Below are 19,209 nucleotides of genomic sequence, written 5' to 3' on the forward strand. Positions count from 1 at the left end.
TTTGATATCTGATAACTGCTTCCCACATAATGTTCCTAGAGTTGGACTCAGAAACCCACTGTGGCTCAACCAATTTGCTTTTCCGTGGCACTCACAGACTCCCTTAAACAGGACAGGACTTGATGAAAGTGGTCACACTCCAACAGACCCCGCCATGACAGTTTCCTGTAACTGCGCTGCTTCTCCTTCAGCGTTCTTCTGTGGCTGACTCCCGCCCACTCTTCCATCTTTCCTTCAAGAAATATTCTCAGTCTAGAGCGCCACCGAAGTCATGTAACACGTCAGAACTCTGTTTATTTCCCCCGAGGTGCTTAGCACAGTCTGTAACCAGCACCGACTCACCGGTTCTCTGGTGCACGACGCCCACCACCAGAATGCAAATTCTACCTGAGCAGAGACCATGTCTGCTCGCCTCCTCGTGACTCTGTCTGCGATGCCTGGAGGACAGAGCAGAGGATCTAAGAGATGCTGGAATAATTCATGATGGATGCTGGGATGTCCACCGTCTACTTTAGGAGGAACACGATGGGGGGGAAGGGCAATTATCCCCCAGAGATGAAATTAAGGCAAATCTGCATGTTCTATGAAAGCCACTCCGGGTGGAGAACCATCAAACCTAAAAGTAATCTCAAATGAGTCACAGGGGCAGATTCACCAAATCACAACTGTTAATTTGAAACCAGGCTCCTTTCCGTGTGGGCAACTCTCTTAGTCATGAGCGGCAGGAGTGGCAGCCTGGTCGATTAGTGACTGCTGAGTCTCTTAGGCAGCCACCAGCAGGCCCGCTGACCAATGCACGTCATGCAAAGATGCACGTCTTAAAGACGCGTGGGAACAGCAGGTGATGCTCCCCATGTAACTGCAGGATACGTCCTCCGTCCTAGCCGTCCACCCACTGCTTCACAGATGTAATGCCTGAGATTCCAAAGACGACAGGGAAACTTGCTTTCAGTCACTGATGTGTCAACCGAAGAACCATGAGATTAAGTCAAGTCTGTTGCGCCTTTTACTTAAATGTAATACTCAAAAAATGCTCACATATCACAGGTGGGAAGAACGCATTCACTTGTTATCCGTTTTGTGTGTGTTACATTCAACTCCAAATAAAGCTGGAATTCTCCTGTCACCAAATCAAGTTATAGGGTAATGTTGCATGCCTGAAATAATCTCCTAACAGAGATTTCAATTTTGGGAGGGGGGGTCTCTGGAATTCTCAGTGTTGTAAAATAAAAACCAGAATTTATAACACAGTTGACCCTTGAACGACATGGGTTTGAACTAGGCGGATCTACTTACATGGAGATTTGTTGATTGATTTATTTTTTTTAAAGACTTTATTTATTCATTTGATAGACGGAGATCACAAGTAGGCAGAGAGGCAGGCAGAGAGAGAGGGGGAAACAGGCTCCCTGCCGAGCAGAGAGCCCGATGTGGGGCTCGATCCCAGGACCCTGGCATCATGACCTGAGCCCAAGGCTCGATCCCAGGACCCTGGGATCATGATCTGAGCCGAAGGCAGAGGCTTTAACCCACTGAGCCACCCAGGCGCCCCTTACATGAAGATTAAAAAAAAAAAAAATACAGCACAGTACTAGAAATATATATTTGTTTCCTGATGAGTTTTTAAAGAACATCTTCTATTCTCTAGCTTACTGTACTGTAACAATGTAGCATATGATACATATGACAGGGAAAAGATGACTGAATTGACTGCGTATGCTATTGGTAAGGTTTCTGGTCAACGGTAGGCAATTAGTTAAGTGTTGGGGGAGTTGAAGGTGACACAAAGGTTTCAACTACTCAGTGGTTGGCACCCCTACCCCCACATTGCTCAAGGTTAAACTGTACTTTGAATACTTCTGTGCTCCTTGGCCCAGTTATAACTTAAGAGAAAACAGGGAAGACAGGAATAATTATCAATTGCTGTGACTGAAAGCAGTTCTTATAGGATTCAGGGAGGCATTCTTTGTTTGCCAAACTAAAAATTAACTGAGGGTCTCAGGAGATTCTATGGAGTAAGAACATTTAGAAAAAAATTATGGATCAACAAGTGATCAATATAGAAATAAACACAAAAGGGGGCTTAACATGAAGTAATTAAGAGGACAACTTCATTATACATTGAACGAGTACTGGTTTACACGACGTTCACTTGGTGGGAAGCAGTGAGCTCTAATCTGTGGGTACGCAGAAAGAAATCTCTGTAAACACACCCAGGGTAGAACTAACACTCTGTCTTGTTCAATCTCTCATTTATTGTAGTTTCACTCATGTCCTCCATTCAAGTTGAGAAAACTTATTAGCGTTAATGTAAGATTAAAGTGACATTAAAACAGTCATCAATACTTTTCACAAATTTATAAGGATCTTTGTAATCACAGAGGGCTAATCAAAGTTGTCAATATTCAATTGTGATAGTATCCAATTAAAAGTACGTAATACTTTTGATTGCAAAAAGCTCAGTGCATTTTCCTGAATTTTAGTCTTTATTTAGATAGTTCTTTCTTAATTCCTGTTCTGAAAAGGATAGAGAAAGAAATAAAATATAGTACTTACTGAAAACAAGCATGAAGGAAATTAATGCACTTAACTATATATGTTCTCAACATTCTATCAAAAACTGATATAGGACTGTAATGTAAATATCACTTCTACATTGTCCAGTAAACTATTTTTTAAATTTTATATTTTACTTTTTTTATTAACCTATAATGTATTCTTTGTTTCGGGGTACTAGTTTTGAAGACAACTTCCCTTGCAAATTTTAAGTACCTTTTAGAATACAGAATGAAGGAATTTTTCTCTTTTAATTAATTACTACATTTTCCTTTTTACAAAGAAAATCATGCCAATAAATTCTATTTCCTTTTTGCTTGTATTGTCACAAATTCAAAGCTACACTGAATGTTGGAATGATAGCTATTTTACTCTTGGTGGTCAGTACATTTATAACTTCCTCCTTAGTTTTGGTGTTGTTTAAAATTTTATTTCTTTATTAATTTCCTTCTTGTGTACATATTTTTAAATTGCATCAAATATCCGAAAGGCAGATAGGTCATTTAAAAAAACAGACAGTCTTACATTATTTGTCTATGTATATTTTGATGAGGTCTTATACATTTATGATTTGTAATCTTTTTTTTTCATTATACACTTAATTACCAATGATTTAACACGAGTCATCTATAAGTTTTGAACTTGTCGCACTTGAAATAATAATACTATATCAGAGTGCTCTAGAGAAAATACTGTTTCAAAACTATTGACCTATGAACCAAATCAAGTAAATAGTAAAATATTTTACGTGTATTTTATAATGGTAAATAATCACTTCAACTGACAATTGATACACTGTATCAATTATGGTCACTTTGAATAGTGACCCAGCTATGGATGGGGTCCAATGTGGAAACCATTGTCCCACGTCTAGGGCTCTGGCCCACAGACAGAGAAGTCTACGATGGACCAGAGCCAGGAAAATACACACTATGATAACAACAGCCTCACATAAAAGGAGGGCGGAGAGTAAGACAAAAAAGTTGCAGTAACGCATTCAGAATAAATTTATTCTGACAAAGACTGGAGTTTGAACCAGTGATTTGTAGTTATTATGAGGAAAAAAACAGGGTAAAATTTGAGAAAAAGAAGAAATCTCCAATTAGTCCTGCCTTGTAAAGGAGACACATTCAACTCAAACAATGTAAGAGTTGCAAATTCACTTCTCTAGAAATTTTCTCTTTTTCCTCATAGCTGGGTCACTGTTTAAAGAAGACTGGCCTACTGTACGTGTTGTAAGATATCTGAAACATAGACCGCACAGTAGCTTCCCCGTCTCCCCTGCCTCCTGGAGGCCAAGTGTCAGGTCTTACAGACTTCAGGAATGTTTTGTTAACGCCACTGTGCTTCCCAATAGTGAGTTCTGATAAGATAAACAAAAACAAAACAAAAAAACAAAACCAAAAAACCCCACAAACTCCTGAGAAAAACAGTGAAATAAATCAGCTTCTACACAGGCAGTTATCTTGGTGCTGTTCTGACTGAGTGCCATGCATGAGCCCTGGGGACGCTTGCGTAAGTGCAGCGACCCTGCACCGGATGGCAAATCCAATCAGGGGTTTATCGGGTTAACTTGGGATAGATGCATTCAGTGGGATGCTGTATGCAGAATTAGAAATAAAATACCTTCCAATTTGGCAACAGAGAAGTACATATAAGCCGAGACACAATAATAGTCTCATTAATAGAGAAGATTTCCTTTTAAAGACTTATTTATTAGACAGAGAAAGAGAATGAGACAGAATGTGCTTGCATATGAGTGGGAGGAGGGACAGAGGGACAGAGAATCTTTAAGCAGACTCTATGCTCAGTGTGGAGCCCGATGTGGGGCTCAATCCCAGACCTGAGATCATGACCTGAGCTGGAATCAAGAGCCAGAGGTTTAACTGACTGAGCCACCCAGGTGCCCCTTCATAGAGATTTTAACCATGAAAACTAGGATTGTTAAGTAAACAGAGGTATATGTAAAAATCAGAATAAATAGTTTCTATGCAAGAAATTTCTAAATGGGGAACACTTCTAAATTGGATGGACTTACTCTGTTAATTTATCTGTAATGTAAATGAATATTAAATTTAATTATATAATTTATCTATAAATATCCTTGAATTTCTTCATAGTTAGGATGAATCCTTTATCACTATGTTACAATTATGTGTGTGCTGCATGGATGATAGATATAGATAGAAAATTACTTTTAAAAATGGGCATTCCAGAAATGCTTCTCCATGGTTAACCTAAAGAAAATAATTTTGGTATTTATATATTTATCTTTGAACACGGGGAAACCCATAAAATGATTTCCACTTGCACGTGGAATATAGATATCTGAACAGTAAACCGCTGTTTTCAGTTTAACAAGGAGAAAATCTTAACTGTGAAGTCATAACTTCCCTTGAACTCATCCCAGAGCCGAGGTTGTGGGGAGCTAGCTGAAAGCAATTCCAAAGAAGAGCCCGTTCCAGGAGACACAGGACATGGAAGCCATCTCTGTGACAGAACACAGGACAAAGGCAACCAACACTCATGCTTAGGAAAGAACAAAACAAACCAGGTAACCTCTTGGCAAACCACCAAAGACCAACCACAGGGCTGAAACAGCTCAAGGACCCAGACGGAGGGGAGTCTGCCGTTCCTTCTACAGGTGATTTCGAGAAATGTTGGGGGCACAGCAAGAGCCTGGAGGGACCACCCTGCGCCCAGCCTGCCACGCAGTGTTTCTACGGAGAGAAAGGCAGGAAACATCACATGCTTCTCTGAACCCATCACTTGTAGGCAATACAAGCGTTAAAGTCCTGAGGAAGGGACGGCAAAATATGTAACCTGCAGGGCACAGGCAAAGTGGCACGGTAGCCTGGAGAAGGGTGGATGGAAAAGATCTGTGTCCAGGGTGTGGCCAGAGAACCTGCATGGGCTTAATGTCCTCTATGGATTCCAAGATTATGGTCCCCTAGCCCTGGGGACAAGCAGGAAGTTCCCCCCGGAAGACTGACAACAGGTAGAACTGGAGGCCTTGGGAGGGAGGCTGGGGATGCTGAGCACATGTCATCCCTAAGGGTAGCCTCCTGGGGTCTGGCACTGCCTGGAGGAGAACGGCAGCAGAGCCCGAGGCTGGCATGCACCCAGCACAGGGTGACAGGTTACGGCAGCCTACTACTGGGGAGGGAGAGAGTTTGGAGGAAGATCACATCTTCTGCAAATCTGTTTAGAGATGACAGGAGACCAAGGTGGAGGACTAACACTGAGAACATCTCTGGAGCTCAGCACATGGTGCCTGGCGGCTCCCCATCGGGGGGACCTGAAGAGCCCCAAACGCAAGCAGAGCAAGAGGACGCAAACGAGCTCACCCGGGGCCCAAAGGGACTCGGCAGCGTACCAGCAGCGGTGCGCCCGTTCCCAGGCATACGTATTATGAAAAGCATCTCCGCCATTCTCCTCAAGGTGTCCGTGTTTAGTAAAGCATTTTGACACACAAGAAAGAGGCAAGACAAAGCAACCCTTTGTCCAGAGATAAAGCGACAAAGCCAGATGCAGAACATACTCCCAGAGTGGAGATATTTATTTTTAAATATTTTATTTATTTGTTTGATAGAGAGAAACAGGGAGAGCAGGAACACAAGCAGGAGAGTGGGAGAGGAAAAGCAGGCTTCCCGCGGAGCAGGGAGCCCGATGTGGGGCTCGATCCCAGGACCCTGGGATCGTGACCTGAGCCGAAGGCAGACGCTTAACCCACTGAGCCACCCAGGTGCCCCGAAAGGAGATATTAAATGGGAATATTAAAGTAACTATGAGAAATCTGTTAAAAAATCTAGGGAGGCAGGAGGCATGCATGAAGAGTTGGAGTGATGCCTGTAGAGAGACGATAAGGATAGAGAAAGTCAAGTGAACATTTTAGTCGGGGAGTGCCCACAGTATCAGAGAGGAAGAATGCTTCTAACGGGCTCATTAGCAGATGTGACACGGCTGGGAAGGACTTAGTGAACCTGAAGAAGGGTTAAGAGCAATCACACAAACCAGGACACAAGGAGAAAAGGGTGAATAAAGCAGAAGTGAGGGCCAAAAAGTGTGAACGAACGTCCAACAGCCTGACGCACATGTACTGGAGCAGCAGCAGAAGCCGAAAGAGGCCGGCTGGAGGCAGCATCTGGGAGGACAACGTGGCTGAGATTTGTCTGTGACCAACAGACGATGTCAGAGCGTAGATCAAGTACGTCAAGAACGTCAGGACAAATACTGAGAGCGCACTTAACGCTCCGCCCTAGACACATCGTAATTAATGTGATGAAAATAGAACATAAAAGATAAAAGGTTGCAGCAAGCCGGAGAGTGAGAACACGCGCATGTCTACAGACGCAGGAAGGAAGAAGTTACTTCCCACCATCAACTAAGAGACGAGAAGACAAGGGAATGACATCTAACACACTGAAAACAAAGAAACTTGCAACCCAGACTTCTGTACTTGGAAAGTATCTTTCAAAAATGAAGGTGAAATAATGACTTAAAAAAAAGGGGGGGCAAAAGCTGGGAGAATTCGTCGTCAGCAGACCCGCACTATAAGAAAGATGAAGGAGCGCTCCTCAGACAGAAACTTGGGTTGACCCAGAGACAGAACGAGCTCCAGAGATGCCAAAAGCAAAGGTAAACATGAGATATTTATTTTTCTTATTTTCTATTTACTCTAAAAGATCGCTGTTGTGATAAAGGAGTAGAAATGTAAAAACCAAAGTAGTAAAAATATTTTGTGGGCTTTATAGCCTGTAAAAATAAAATGTAAGGCAATGAATAACATAACGGAAGGAAAGCAGATCTTAGAAATACACCCTTGTAAGTCTCTTTTACATGAAAGGGCATGATATCACTTGAAGGTAAGCTGTGCTAAAATAATAAAGATGTATCTTTTAAACTCTAGGCAGATCATTACATTTTTTAAGTTTTATCTAATCAGCCCATAGTGGAGATAAATTGAAGCAATAAAAATATTCAGTTAAACCAAAAGCTGGCAGGAAAAGAGGGGAGAATCAACAAAATATAAGTAAGACAAAGAGAAAGGTTCCAATATGCCATATGGCTTTAATCTTACCACCTCTTCTGCCACCAGATCTCACTGAAACCAATAAACCCTGGTTACTGACCTACTGATATACATTGTGTAAACACACACACACACACACACACACACACACACACACACACACACACGAGATATTCCTATATAGAAAACATTCTCTGGGGGTGCCTGGGTGGCTCAGTGGGTTAAAGCCTCTGCCTTCGGCTCAGGTCATGATCCCAGGGTCTTGGGATCGAGCCCCGCATTGGGCTCTCTGCTCCGCAGAGAGCCTGCTTCCTCCTCTCTCTGCCTGCCTCCCTGCCTACTTGTGATCTCTCTCTCTCTCTCTGTCAAATAAATAAATAAAATCTTTAAAAAAAAACAAAAAAACAAAAAACAAACAAACAAACAAACAAAAATTCTCTGCTCTTTTGTGTTGAGTTCAAGGACAGCTGCCACCATATTGTTCCCAAGGAGCGAGTTCATATGCTACATACCCTTAGCACAGATTTTCTTATTTCCAGGATCCACCAGTATCATTATTGCCTACATACATCTTTAAGGTTTCATGAAATTTATTTGTTTTGTTCTGTTTTGGTAGTTTTTCTGAAGAAAAGAGCCTAGAACAAGGGTGTCCTACTGTGGAACCGTGTCAAAATTCCCATCCAGGTCAGGAGGACGGCTGACCTGGCGAACGCAGGAAGAACTCAACGATGCTGATCTTTCGAGTGTTACTCAGATCACACGAGAGAACCCAGGTCATACACACGGGATCAGGCCTTCTTGGAATCGCTTCTGCAACCGGTAAAATTTGATAATTCATCCCTTCAAATAATAATGTTTGTTTTCTGTTTGGAAAGCTCCCGTCAGTGCCCATCTGGAACGACGGATTATGATAATTACCCGGGCCTCATGCTTACTTCAAAGTCCTCATTCAGAAGCAGGTGGGGCCCACCACGGTAGCTCTGGTTTTAGGGAAAGACAAATCGATTCATAAGCTCCTCTACCTTCCTTGGGTCATCGACCTGCTCATGACCCTTGGGGTTGTCATTTGTAAAACAGAGCAGTGCATGCTGCCTTTCTGATGGGACCGTTGGGATCCTCGCACGGGGTTCGGTCAAGGGCCTTGGTGACAAAATGTCTCACGTTCCATGCGTCACTAGCAGTGCGACTACAGGCCGTGTCCTTCCTTCCTTAAGTGCTGGGCATCCCTCAAACCAGGGCTTTTGGAGGACAAGTGAATAAGTAGCTGTAACATGTTCAGAGCAGGACCCAGCACAGAGTGTGTGTTTTCGTCGTTTTTCTTATAATTTCATGAATATCAATTTTAGTGACAAATCTGAATTTAGAGGCTTGCAGATCGATGGTACATATTTTAAGTAGATGGAAATATGTCAACAGATTAAAAATATGTGACAATCTTTTGGCAGCTTAATTCAACAGTCCTTACACTGTTTGAGGTTGGCCTCAATGAGATTAATTCTATAAACCCTTAAAATGACACATATTTTCAACTCTGGCCCAAGGAATCAGAAGGAAATGAGTGCCTATAAATAATACAGGAAGTTGGGAGGACACAAATGACACCGGGGTGGGGGTGGGGGGTTCAGAATGGTGTTAGCACCAGAAAACAATCCCTCAGAACAAAGGTTAGCAAATGAAAATGTAGCATTAGTCTGGGCAACCAAAAAATAAATATGGTAAGTATTTGAAAAAGGCCTTGGATATTTAAGCAAGATGGATTTGGTGGTAAATACCTCAGTCTTTCTCTTTTAATGAAGTATATTGGTTAGGAATAAAGTGGAAAGTAGATAATTATATTGTTGCCACTGTAATTGTACACAATAGCAACTGAGGACGAATTATTTTACGAGCACCTCTTTTTATAAGAAGTGAGTGAAAAGCCCAAATCCACGAGATGAGTTTGCGAGAAAGACAGAAGAGCATTCCTGAGTTCTAACGTTGCTAAAAACATTAGTGAATTTATTAACACTATCATAAATAAGGCTGATAGTTTCCCATCTACAGATGTTCACAAAATGTATCAAAGTAACAGATTTTTTCCCAGACATTTCCTACATAAATAACATCCACACCATCATTTTACACTGTCACCAAAGTAGTCCTATTCAAATAAATTGGAATAAACTTGCATACAAATGCCTGTAATAAGTAGGGGAATTTAACTGAAATGGGAAACAGCCCCGTGGTTTGTGTCTGGTTCAGAATATTTATCATCAGCTGGAAATCTGGCCTTTCAAAAACATGCATGCATTTACATCTCAGCAAACTGTTTATCTCAATTCAAAAGATCACTTATTAAAACTTATCCATGTATTTGCTTATTTGCAACTGCTTATTAAAGATGATGAATATCAACATTAAGCATTTTCAGTGCTTGAAAACATGTCCTAAAATAAACCTGACTCTCATTGGAAATTCTTATTTCATTTTTACAAGGTTTACCTGCAACATCAAACGCCAAAGAAGAGTTGCGAATTTGACCTTTGTCAACCCATTTATCAGACTCTTAACTCATCTGCACATTCATTTTTAAAAGGTTAGCATCTCCTTCGCAATACCTTCTCCCAATTAAAATGAATAATACACAAAGCGGCAGGCTCGGTGGTGGTTCCGTGCTGGGCCTCTGCTAACAGCCTTGGAGGCTACAAGTGGAAAGGCGACGTTTCGGGACATTAATATGAACATCTGCTATCACTCACAAGAAAATCAGGAATTGCACCAATAGTGTCGCTTTGTGCTTTTCAACAATTACTCCAGATACTAACATCTGCATGTCCTCATTCCTTTGCTTTTTACAACATATATTGCATTGAGAGAGATTTTATACGATGCACGTTCATGCAACTTGTAGTTTTAGAACAACACTATTTTCCTGCGTAGTAAGGGCGTGGACTTCCGTTTTGTTCAGAAAGGCGCTCGGTAAAACAAGGGAAGTCGGATGCAGAAAGAATTGACCTTACTTTTGTACTCCAGGTGAAAGCCAGCAGCGGCCACACTGATATCGGACTGGAAATGCAGGTAGAGCTGGTTGGAGGTGCTGTTCAGAAGGGCTGGGACTGTGGTTCCTGCAGGAGACACGGAGAAGAGGACTCATTTGACAAATGCATTCGCTTTCCTGTCTATACCACAGATGTGGTGTCTGCTTCAGTTTGCAAATCCCCATGGCCTGGTGGCCACCCGTGTAATCTGTGTACTGGCTCTAATCCTTCTGTACTTTGAGCCTTTCTCTTGTTCTCGTACCATAAAGTGGCACGTGTTCTCTGTTCTCCTCAAGCCGACATGACATCTATTGTCTCAGTGCACGAACTCACCAATTCTACTATATCCCCATGCACTGGCTTTTTACATTGCATTCTTCTTCTTTTTTTTAAGATCATATTTATTTATTTGGGAGAGAGAAAGAGTGCACACACAAGCATGGGGGGGGGCAGAGGGAGAGTGCGAAGCAGACTCCCCACTGAGCAGGGATCCTGATGCAGGGCTCCCTCCGGGGTCCTCGGATCAAGACCTGAACCCAAGACAGACGTGTAACCAGCCCAGCCACCCAGGTGCCCCTCACACTGCATTCCTTTAACAGCACAATCGTTTTGTTTTTTTCTTATTTTGGCTTGAACAGAGAAGGGGCAAAACTTAAACGAGCCTGTCTTATGGGGGCCCGGGGGCGGGGGGAGGAGACAGGGGCACCGTTAGCCTGGGGGACTGATCCAATATATTATTGATTAAATGCTGCTTTTGACTATGTTTTCTCTCTTCTCTCCTCGTGTGCGCTGACTACTGTTCCCGTTGAGATCGGCACATGATTCCAACGAAGCACGTGTGAAAAGGAAAAGGCAGGTTTGTGACAAATAATGTCTTTACTTAAAATGTTCCGCCCGTGTTGTGACGACCGACAAGTCAGTAGGAGATGTACAGACGTTGAGGACAAGAGTGACAAAGACATGTGATGCTGGAGGGGCTGAGAAGAAGAAGAATGTCCATCAATAGGAATTTTAAAGTATTCCGGCGGGAGGCATTCCATAGGGAAATGATAAGCCGCTCTAAATTCCCTGTTCTACGAGTGCACACGCTTTGCTGCCTGCACGGCCGTGCTCTCTCAAATGTGTACTCAGCACTGAGGAGAGTCGAGGAAACACCTGCCGGGTCAAACTCACCATGGTGTGAGCAAATGACTAGACCGAGCTACACTGAAAATAACCCTATTGTGTCAAGAAAGAAATACTATTTTAAATAATAGAATAAGGAGATAAGCTCATAATTATCCAAGACAGATGAACATCGTCAGAGAGGGAAGCTCCTCCATCATCCTTCCCTCTCCAGGGATCCTGGTGTCCTCTACCAGCTCTAAGTCAACGGCTCCAGGGAGAGATTCCAGTGGGCCTCACATCCCTGGGTGTCCAAAGGACCTTTGGAGATGGCGTGTGCCAAACCTAACTCATAATCCAAGCCTGCAAACGCTGGCCAGCCTCCTGCACTCCTCACACCGGTCAACAACACCGTCAGCACCTCCTCCCTCCCCCATCAGAGCCTTCCTTCTCTCTGTGACCCCGCACTCCTCTGCAACCTGCCCACAGACCCCACCTCACCCGCCTCCCCCTGCCCCTTCACCGCCATCACCCCAGTGCCCTCCACCTACACCCGTGAGCTCAAGGAGTACAACCCTCTCTTGGCCTGTTTTCTGAACCCACTGTTGTCCCCAGAGAGTTCATTCTCTAGGAGTTGGAAGAAATTTTTTTTTAAACTTATGATTATTTCATACTAAAATTCTCATGAAATCATGATGATCTTTTTTTTTTTTTTTTTTTTTTTTGACAGCGAATGGGTTATTTTTATTTTTTTTTCTATTTTTTTTTAATTTTTTTTTATTTTAATAAACATATAATGTATTTTTATCCCCAGGGGTACAGGTCTGTGAATCGTCTGGTTTACACATTTCACAGCACTCATCATAGCACATACCCTCCCCAATGTCCATTTCCCCACCACCCTCTCCCATCCCCCTTCCCCCCCGCAACCCTCAGTCTGTTTCTTGAGATTGAGTCTTTTATGGTTTGTCTCCCTCCCAATCCCATCTTTTCATTTTTTCTTTTCCTACCTCCCCCCAAACCCCCCCACCTTGCATCTCCACTTCCTCATATCAAAGAGATCATATGATAGTTATATTTCTCCGATTGACTTATTTCGCTAAGCATGATACCCTCTAGTTCCATCCACGTCGTCGCAAATGGCAAGATTTCATGTCTTTTGATGGCTGCATAGTATTCCATTGTGTATATATACCACATCTTCTTTATCCATTCATCTGTTGATGGACATCTAGGCGCTTTCCACAGTTTGGCTATTGTGGACATTGCTGCTATAAACATTCGGGTGCACGTGCCCCTTCGGAGCACCACGTTTGTATCTTTAGGATATATACCCAGGAGTGCAATTGCTGGGTCATAGGGTAGCTCTATTTTCAGTTTTTTGAGGAACCTCCACACTGTTTTCCAGAGTGGTTGCACCAGCTTGCATTCCCACCAACAGTGTAGGAGGGTTCCCCTCTCTCCGCATCCTCGCCAGCATCTGTCATTTCTTGACTTGTTAATTTTAGCCATTCTGACTGGTGTGAGGTGGTATCTCATTGTGGTTTTGATTTGTATTTCCCTGATGCCGAGTGATGTGGAGCATTTTTTCATGTGTCTGTTGGCCATCTGGATATCTTCCTTGCAGAAATGTCTGTTCATGTCCTCTGCCCATTTCTTGACTGGATTATTTGTTCTTTGGGTATTGAGTTTGATAAGCTCTTTATAGATTTTGGATACGAGCCCTTTATCTGATATGTCGTTTGCAAATATCTTCTCCCATTCTGTCAGTTGTCTTTTGGTTTTGTTAACTGTTTCCTTTGCTGTGCAAAAGCTTTTGATCTTGATGAAATCCCAATAGTTCATTTTTGCCCTTGCTTCTGTTGCCTTTGGCGATGTTCCTAGGAAGAAGTTGCTGCGGTGGAGGTCAAAGAGGTTGCTGCCTGCATTGTCCTCAAGGATTTTGATAGATTCCTTTCGCACATTGAGGTCCTTCATCCACTTTGAGTCTATTTTCGTGTGTGGTGTAAGGAAATAGTCCAATTTCATTTTTCTGCATGTGGCTGTCCAATTTTCCCAGCACCATTTGTTGAAGAGGCTGTCTTTTTTCCATTGGATATTCTTTCCTGCTTTGTCGAAGATTAGTTGACCATAGAGTTGAGGGTCTATTTCTGGGCTCTCTATTCTGTTCCATTGGTCTATATGTCTGTTTTTGTGCCAGTACCATACTGTCTTGATGATGACAGCTTTGTAATAGAGCTTGAAGTCTGGAATTGTGATACCACCGACTTTGGCTTTCTTTTTCAATATTCCTTTGGCTATTCGAGGTCTTTTCTGGTTTCATGATGATCTTAGAATGGAATTTCAGCCTCCTTGATTTGGTCTAAAGACCTTGCATGATCTAACCAATGCCTGTATTTCTAGCTGCTTTTTCACAACTGATTTTTCTGTTCGAGGTGTCCCCATAATTGTAGCCTGTTTCTCTTCAACCCATTTTACCTTTTTTTTAACACTCAATTATAATTCACGTACAGCGTTACATTAGTTTCAGGTGTACGATATGACTCAACACTTTCACGCGTTACTCAGTGCTTGTCCCGACGAGTGCATTCTTAATCCCCGACACCTATTTCCCCAGCCCCCACCCACCCCCACCGTGATGACGACCAGTGTGTTTTCTACATCCGAGAGTCTGTTTTTTGTTTGTCTCTCTTTTTTAATTTGTTCATCTGTTTTGCTTCTTAGAATCCACACATGAGTGAAATCATATCATAACTGTCTTTCTCGGGCTGACTTGTTTCACTTAGCAAAGCCCTCGCTAGCCCCATCCATGTTGTTGCAAATGGCGAGATGCCATTCTTTCTCATGGTGAGTAATATCCCATCGTATGTCCACACCATGTCTTCTCTATCCAGTCATCGATCAGTGGGCACACAGGCTGCTTCCGTATCTCGGCTGTTGTACATCACGCTGCCACAAGCATGGGTTGGCGACGATGCAGAGGAAGGGGAACGAACCCTCTTACACTGCTCGTGGGAATCCAAACCGGCACAACCATTCTGGGAAACAGTATGGAGTTTCCTCAAAAATTAAAAATTGAGCTAACATGATGCAATAGTGACTCCTACCTCGTCCTACTCCTTCAACCATCTCCCCTCCCTTCTCACACTAAGTCACTCACTTGCCCACGCAGTAAACACGTCTCCGTCAGCTTGATGAACCCAGAAGCCCCCTCACCAGGCACACCGGTTACTTCCTGGCTACACACCAGGCAGAACCTCCCCCGCTCAGCACAGAGCCTCAGAGCCCGGTGCGTCGTTCAGCCGCTGACGACAAGGGACAGAGAGACCCGCCCGCGAGCCACGGAGTGTGGGAGCCTCTGCTCTGTGGCCCGCAGCCGTCGTCGCTCTCAGCTCCCGCCTGGCCGCTGGAGTGAGCCCCCGTTGAGCTCCCACACCCTCGTCCGCCTTCTCGTCCCGCACACAAAGCCGCTTGTCACAAATCAACACTGCTGGTCAATTTCATTTCCCGACGTGGATGAAAGACAGCGTTTCACTGACATTTTTAAACTCTTTTAATGTGCTCTGAGGGCTCATCCCGTAGGCCGGGGGGGAATTCAATCCCCATCCTGACTGGGGGTCAGAGTAAACAGCCCCCAGCACTCGGGTCTCCTGCTCTTCACATCCCATCTGCTCATTCCCCGAGCTCACAGGGTCCCTCGGTTTGCAGCAGCTCCAAGGCGCAGAGCCGGCCTTCGGCAGACTGCCCTCGGCCTCTGTCAGTGCGTCGGACCCGCACGCCCCGGGCCCCGCCACCTCCCCGCAGCCCCGTGAGCGAGTCCACCATAACTTGAGTCCCCGGAGGGCTTGCAGGCTGGGGAGCCCCTCACCCTCCTTCTGGCCATGTCGCTCTTTGCACCCTGAGCCTTGCCATCCTCTCTGCTTTCAGGAGCTGTGGGTTTGGAAGTCCAGAGCCAGGAGAGGCTTGAACCCAGGTCTTTAGACCCTACCAAGTGCAAAACCAGGCCGTCTCCTGGCTCGAGGTCAGGAAGAATGCCCGTGCAGGGAGACAGAAACAACATGCCAATAAGATATCCTGTCATAAGCGCAGATGAGCGTGTTGACTCCAGTCTGCAAATGCATTCCGGACTTTCTTTCGACCTTGGGTTAGCACTGAGAGTCCTTCCCTGCATTTACCAAGGGTCACACTCAGATCGAGCATGTGCCTCGGAATCTCTGGCCTGTCAGAATCCAAACCGTTCCTCACCTGTGCTGGAAAGAGGAGAGTGAGAAAAAGGAAGAATAGGAAACACTGTGTGCACTGGTCTGACTGTGCGCGGGCACACTCACAAGTGTCTGTGCGCGGGCACAATCACAAGTACACTGTGTGCACTGGTCTGACTGTGTGCGGGCACACTCACAAGTGTCTGTGCGCGGGCACAATCACAAGTACACTGTGTGCACTGGTCTGACTGTGTGCGGGCACACTCACAAGTGTCTGTGCACGGGCACAATCACAAGTACACTGTGTGCACTGGTCTGACTGTGTGCGGGCACACTCACAAGTGTCTGTGCACGGGCACAATCACAAGTACACTGTGTGCACTGGTCTGTGTGCGGGCACACTCACAAGTGTCTGTCTGTGCGTGGGCACAATCACAAGTACACTGTGTGCACTGGTCTGACTGTGCATGGGCACACTCACAAGTATGTGTGCGGGTAAATTCCTCTGGAAGTTGGAGTCCCTGACAGATGTGGGGTCTGTGTCCCAAACACCTTCCTGGCTGTCGAGACAGGCCACTCTGAGAGGTGATGCCTTTTCAGGCCTGACGCGTGAGAGCACGATTCGCTGTAAGAGCACGTCGTCGTGTGTCACGTGGGAGATACTTAGAAGAGATTTGAAGGCTTAACCCAGGTGCTGTGTGACCTCAGTCTGAGACAGAGATAGGCAGACACATAAGTTGTTTTTCAACCGTAAGCCCATCCCGGCTGGTTAGCACAAACCTATAAAGAGAGACTCTTGTTGAAACTACCTAGTAACTGAGAGTTCGGATAGGGGGTGCTGCAAAGAGGGGTGACCCTGTCATAGGGTCTCACTCCCATGTGGCACGTGAGGACTTGCATGGAGGGCCGGAGCGGAGGGGAGGAAACCCGAAGGGGGAGACATCAGAGAGGAGACGAGCCATGAGAGACTCTGGATCCTGGGAAACAAACGGAGGGTTGCAGAAGGGAGCGGGTGAGGGACAGGAGAAGTGGGTATTGAGGAACACACGTGTGCTGGTGAGCACTGGGCGCTACACGCAGCTGCGGAGTTGGGGAACACCGTGTCAGAAGCGAGTGATGCAGCTACACAGGGGCTAAATGAACATAATTAAAAAAAGGAGGGGGAGCCTGGCCTGCTCCCAAAAACAGAAGTAATTATCCTGAGAAACACTGTCTCTCCTCCCCGCCAAAGAGGGCACGCCCAGGGCCTCCGAGAGGAACCTGGGAGGAGGGAGGAAGGCCAGGAAGTGGGCCCAGCTCAAGACACACCCACCAAAAACACTGATTTTTACCCACTTTTGTTGATTGTGTATGATGCTTGCTGTCTTCTCACTCTGGCATTATTTTTTTAATTTAATTTTTTTTCCAGTGGTTTTCCAACTTCTTACAATTGTAAAGCCAGGGTAGTTAACAGAGAGTGTTGTGGGGGCTTCGGGTGCACGAGGTAGCGACTGAACAACCTGGCACAGTCCTCAGCGCTCATCACAGCAAGGGTCTTAGTACCCGGGCTACCCACGCAAGCAGTTTTTGTAGATTTAGGTAAAGTTTGCAGAAAGAATAATGTTGCAATAGATCTCACTCATCTAACCAGATTCGCTCTCACGACAGCCTCTGCACGACCCGTTGCCTGGCTTTACCCGTATTGGGGTGATCAGTGACTGTCTCCATTACGTTACTTCGCTTCATTAACTAAAACTCTTTTTTAAAGCACAGCTACCTCTCCTCGCTTCCCACCCGTGGGTCTTCTACCCAAGACTAGAAAACGACCCGGCTCCCGTGTCCTCCAAAAACGGCTCCCTGGCCACCCAGGGCTGTAGAGACACAGCTTTTCTCTGAAAGCACATGTAGGACGACACGTCCCAAGGGCTTCCTGCTAGTTCCGTGCCTCTCTTTGGGGGATGAGACTCTAACGTACACTTTCCAGAAGCTACTTCACTGCCTCCGGTCCCCACATCTGCACACCCGGGACCCACTGCACATTGTTCGACGTTTTCGTCTGTTCGTCTGCAGTCGACCGGGTTACAGTGGGGTCAGAAAACTCACATCCACCCACCCACCCACCCACCCACCCACTCTGACACAGATCCGTTCCGTCACTGAAAACATCTAACACGTTCCCAATTCTAGAAGGTGAAGACGATATTAAGTCCCGGACCCGTGCGTCGTACGTGACTGTGTATGGAGCGATGCTTTGGGAATCACGTTGCTTCTACGCGCTACTGCTAATTGTAGCAATTCCTGAGCCATGCCCTGCCCTTGCTCAGACCTTGATCCGGAGAGCTCATCACCAGCTCTTCTGCAAAAGCTGCCGTATTTTGATGCCTCAGGTGACACACAAAACCCACACGTGCCAGTTAGCCGGAGAAGCTGGGAGGATGCTGGCCCGGGAGCACCGGGTCCCCGCACCTGCTGCACAGAGCGGCCCCTGAGGCTCCTCCTGGAGAGGGACAGCAGAAGACGACTTTCCCACCACACAAAATGCAGCTGGGAGATCTTTTTTTAAGTGCTGCCACAGGCAGTATATTTGTGATTACATTGTTTTAGTGTGACCTACATAGAGCAACACCCAACAAAGAAAACAGAGAAAGGATGTTACTGCCCCTACTGATTCTACCATCACCACAGATATTTGCTTACCCTTAATACAGATTGTCAGCTACAAATTGGTATGAATTTTGATGTACTCTATTCATTTATAATTTATAACCTGCCGACTCTCAAAAATAATTTTAGATGGCTTACAACATAAGCCTTACATATACAGAGCTGTTCAAACAGAAATAAAAATTCTAAAAAACACGAATTTATTCAAGAAGTCAGTCTACTGTTTTTCCTGAAGTATGTACCTCTAACAACTTCTCATTCTTGTTTGTTTGTACTCAACCACTAACTTTCAAATTGGGTTCGATATTCTTTCATAGATATTTTTAAAAGTACCATAGAAACAGAAAAAGTTTAAATACTGATTATGTTTTTTAAAATATTCAAATTTGGGTGCCTGGGTGGCTCGGTGGGTTAAAGCCTCTGCCTTCAGCTTGGGTCATGATCCCAGGATCTGGGATCCAGCCCCGCACCGGGCTCTCTGCTCAGCAGGGAGCCTGCTTCCTCTTCTCCCTCTCTCTCTGCCTCTCTGCCTACTTGTGATCTCTGTCACATAAATAAATAAAATCTTACTGTTGCATTGAAAAGAAATAAAATATATATATATATATATATATATATTATAGCTCCAAAAAATATTCAATTTTATGGCTGATTT

General features: G+C 44.7%; 1 protein-coding gene across 1 annotated transcript in view; it reads right to left on the reverse strand.

The window, feature by feature from the left end:
* The window catches only part of CSMD1 (CUB and Sushi multiple domains 1), a gene marked incomplete at both ends in the record, with an annotated part of 1,981,616 nt that overhangs the window by 193,792 nt on the left and 1,768,615 nt on the right, over positions 1-19,209 (reverse strand). The window contains one exon of the mRNA XM_080796866.1: positions 10,588-10,692. Within this exon, the coding sequence (XP_080652992.1) occupies positions 10,588-10,692 (105 nt within the window). The remainder of the gene's footprint in view (positions 1-10,587; positions 10,693-19,209) is intronic.

This window comes from Martes martes, assembly GCF_963455335.1.
Source record: "Martes martes genome assembly, chromosome: 2".
NCBI lineage: Eukaryota > Metazoa > Chordata > Mammalia > Carnivora > Mustelidae > Martes > Martes martes.